The 4,497-nt window shown below is 34.6% G+C and overlaps 1 protein-coding gene across 1 annotated transcript; it reads right to left on the minus strand.

Annotated features, from left to right (window-relative positions):
* Positions 1-2,280: 2,280 nt before the first annotated feature.
* On the minus strand, positions 2,281-3,169 carry LOC119640780. The gene is made up of 2 exons (XM_038039005.1): positions 3,007-3,169; positions 2,281-2,867 (listed from the first exon to the last, which is right to left on the minus strand). Exons 1-2 carry the CDS (start codon positions 3,167-3,169, stop codon positions 2,281-2,283), a joined length of 750 nt encoding a protein of 249 aa, XP_037894933.1.
* Positions 3,170-4,497: the final 1,328 nt, after the last annotated feature.

Raw genomic sequence — 4,497 nt, forward strand, 5'->3', positions numbered from 1 at the left:
AGTAGCAGGAAGGTTCGCCAGGAAGGTAGTGATCACTTTCGAATAATTTACTTAGAGTTAACAGGTTTTCAGCATAACTTTCGTTAGTTGCGTTTTAAAAGAGATTGCTCAGTGGGCGGTTCTTATAGGGCCTTATTAGTCACTTCAACGCACACACACAAATGTGATTTTTCGAAATCTACATGAGTTTATCGATTCCTTTCGTAGTTGATTTTAACGCGTTGATTTAATGCTTTTCTTCTCCCAAAATATTGAAATATGTTGAGGCTCTTAATCTAATAATTTCTTGAAAAGTAATTTTTTTATCGAACTTTCTATTTAATTAACATAAAGCACATATAACGTATATTTTAGAAGCACATTTGCCGCGCCACTTAAGAGCTATGAAATAATATTATTACCCAACCAATCAAAGAGATTTTATAAAATAAGTAACAAACAATGCTGAGTACAAAAGAAATCTTCGTCATCGTTATCTTTAGATGGAAAAAAAATTTATAACTACCAATCAGACGGATGGACAGAAATGGTTATATCAATCTGAAAATTGCTTCTGAATCCGCGCAAACTTAATGTATCCTCGCCGCAAACCATGTAGAGTATAGAGTAGTAGCGGACAGACAAGTTCACAAACGGTTCACTTTACTTTCAATAAAAAATTTGTCAATTTAATATTAATACCGATATTTTACAGATAGCTTATCAATAAAGAATTTATTACATTTCTTAACTGTATGTCACTCAACTCCGAAACAAATTTTTAATTAAGTTAAAAATTTTAAATTTCTTTAACTCATTCATGACTTAATAAAGTGAGACACACTTTAAAAATATTTGAAGGAGTTCTGATCGATTTTTCTCATTAGTTCCGGTTATTGAGCTAGCATTAAAAGACAACATTTGAAATTGGGAAATAAACCACCTACGATATTAGCCTTTGCTTCATTCAATCGCTATTTCTTGTTTCACTCATTTAAGCATATTCGCCTGTTCATGTGCCTAACAATGTGTATGACGGCATTGGGTCCGAATTTGACACAATCGTTGAAAGTTCTTGCCAACAGGCCAATATTAAACACTAGAGAAAACGTGACAATTTGGTCAAAGAGCACGCCCACAGTACCACATAAACGGAAAAGAAAAAAGAATTCGAATTTTTGCTTATTTTTCAAATGAGATAACGAGAACAATTTTCAGGTATATTCTCCATAGTACGCGTAACAAAATGAAACAAAAAGAACAAACAGTCACCTCCCAGCAATACTGCAATGTATCGAAATTTCGTGACTTTTTTCTGCTCTCTTTCTTTATGAGAAATGTGGCAGGTGCAAAACATTCGGCCAGAGGTGAGCACAATATTCTTACTTGCATGAAGTGCGTCCTTTAATTTAGAATTCGTTTCGTTCATTCCTTCTTTTTTTTTGGAAAGTTGTGCGGTTGTAACACCCAAAAGGACTTAAGATGTATCTACCCTTTATTATATCGACCAAGTCGATCCAAAGATGCCTGTCCGTCTGTACGTCTTATATTCGTGTGTTTAAAGTATAGATTGCAATTTTTCAGATATATTGATCAAATTTACCACAAGGTTGGGGTTTGGTCCAAGGACGCGCCCTATTGCATCAGTTCCTCGATCACTTCTCATAAAACGTCATGTTTTGGAAAGTCATTACATGATTATACTTTATTTATTTTTTTATTGTTGCATTGACACTTATGTATGACACACTTTAATTAGTTATGTAGTGTTGTTTTATATTAAAATTAATAACAATATTAATGATTAATACAATTATGTAGTGTTGTAATGGCGGGCTATGGCCCAATATAATGCTTTTACTTGTTCACCACTGTAAATACATATCTGTGGTCAAGGTCAATGTTTTCATTCTTGATTAACCTAATAACTCTAATGTTCGTGTAATAATTAAACATATTCGTGTTTTGATTTAATTTTAAAGCATATGATTTTAATCATTAAATATTTCACCCTATTCATGTACACATTTACAACATACACAAACGGTCTCACATAGACATTTTAAATAAAAAATTCACGTCATTAGATTATGAACGTACTTTACTGCAGTCTACCCATAGATTAGTTTCTTTCGACATGCGAGAGTCCATTCAAGCAGCCAAGAACCAGATTAGATGACTTTGGAAAAATCCGCAAAACCGGGGCGACTAACGTCCGCACTTAGTTTATGTGTTTTTTTTTCCCAAAAATTTGAGGAAAAGAAACTGTTAATGCTTAACATTAACAATTCGCTCAAACCGTTAACCATCGATGTCATCTATGAGTTTGCTTTCTTCTCTGTCCTGTTGCCTACGTCTTCTCATGGCTTGCATAATTAGATTTTGTATAGAACCATACCTAATTCTACGGCGAGCTCTCACTTCACCCTCGGAATTATCATTGAAATAACCTTTATAACGTGAGGTACTATCGGAATTATCGGGATACTCGTCATTATCTGAATAATCTTCGACGTCGTCTTTCACATTCCCTTCTTCGTCGTCCGGTTCTTTTAAGAACTCTGTATTCGGGATCGTGCGGCGTGATCGTCTCAAGTGCTTTTGAGATACATCAGTAAATACGATCTTCAGGGAAGTCTTTAAAATTCGATACGTTTTTGATTCGATGCCTTTAACAACTTTGCGATAAATTTTGCGAAAGTAATCCAATTTGTGGTTATCAACAAAGTCTGCCTCTCTCTCTTGTTTAGCTTTCCTTTCGATCATCTCTTCTTCGTTAACTAAGCCTTTCGTTTTTTCCGCCTTGATAAGCTTGGGATTCTCACGAATGAAACGATATAATAGTTGTTTGGTTTTTTCCTGATCTCTTTGAGACTGCAATAGTTCAACTATAAATTAAAGGATAAAAGAAAAATGTTAGTTGCATATGTACAAACATATATATATATATATATAAACAAATGCATAAACAAATAATAAGCTGCGAGCAATTGGCAGATTAAGCTAAGTGCAATTAGAAATATTTACCTTTTTCATCGGTTAGATTTAACTTTCGTTTAAACATATTCCATTCGTTTGCATTGCGCATTTCAGTTTGAATTTCATCAATTCTATTAATCGGTCGCATATAAAAACCATAAGTAACGTTTATCGTTAAAGCAAGTAGAATAAAAACGCGAGATGTCATCATGTTTGCCTTTATTTTGCTTTCTGCGAGATTTTACCGAGAGCTCTCGAACTGCTTGTGTTTAACTGATAAACTCTTCGTTGACAACTATCACTTTTATACCTCAGTTTTGTCTTTGCTGTAATATTACACGGGCGCCAGCATTTTATTTCCTTCTTAAAGCATTCGTATTAATGGTTGTTTTTGTTTTATTAGTTTATTGATTTAGGCCAGACAGAAAACACTTACTTTTAGAAGCAGACCGGATTAACGTTTACGTTATAGGGAAAGCACTCGAAATTTTGATTTTCCTAACGCAGGTATTCATTCTATACATAAATAGATACATTGTATATTATGCATGTATGTAGGCGAAGAATTTTAAAAGTTAAAATAAATTGAAAATGCGTGACATGACTTCTGTGTGACGCGTTCTTAAACTCAACTATTTTCCCATTATCGTACTTTCTTGAATGATTTTTTGAATAATTAAACGAATTTTTATAATCTCCTCGCCCTAGCTAACAATAAATGCACTTACAAGCGTAATATAAGGCGCATAAGGCGAAATGTAAGTCAATCAACGGTTAAGGCTCTGACGCCTTCAATTTTTCACAACATTATTATCTTCGATTTATTTTATATATTTAAAAAAGTAAATATAAGTTGACAATGTAATAAAATTGCTGAACGTCGATTAAAATTAAGAGAAAAAATGGGTTAATTGATTGGTTATGTCGCCGACAACCGTAGATGGACACCGATTGCTCGATTGCACAATAAAAATGAAATTGATTTCGTTGGCTTCAAGTTTACCGCATTATCATTGCAGTGGCATTCGAAAGAGACGTTCGTGTATTGTTTACCGTTCAAAAAGTAAAGCAATAAATTGAAATGTTTCGTGGGTGTAGCGGGTAGAAAAATGTATAAACTAAAGTTTGGAAAAAAAACCCTTTTTATCGCGAATTCCCACAGTTAGGTTGGCAAACGGAATGCAATTTTATTCGTCGATTTGTTACGGGAGATAAGAAGCAACTCGTGTAAACGACGATAGATCGGGCTTTAGTTTCAGCCGATCATATCCACCGTTACAAAGTGTGAAAAGCTGTAGGTCTGCTGGAACCATGTAAAAAGTCAGAAAGAAGAGTTTATCAGCTGACACGCCCGCAATCGTATTTAAGGATACATGCAGGCATAAAACTACACCCCACACTGGCTTTGTCTGATGCTTTCCTGTGCGAGCCCACGGTTAGCTATTACTTCCCGGAGATCGGCTGCAGTTAGTGCGCTGAGACCTTAGTGTGGTGAGACCTTATTGAATTTCCTCATTGATTTGCGGTACCTCTTCAAGA

The sequence above is a fragment of the Glossina fuscipes genome, unplaced genomic scaffold, assembly GCF_014805625.2.
Source record: "Glossina fuscipes isolate IAEA_lab_2018 unplaced genomic scaffold, Yale_Gfus_2 128, whole genome shotgun sequence".
NCBI lineage: Eukaryota > Metazoa > Arthropoda > Insecta > Diptera > Glossinidae > Glossina > Glossina fuscipes.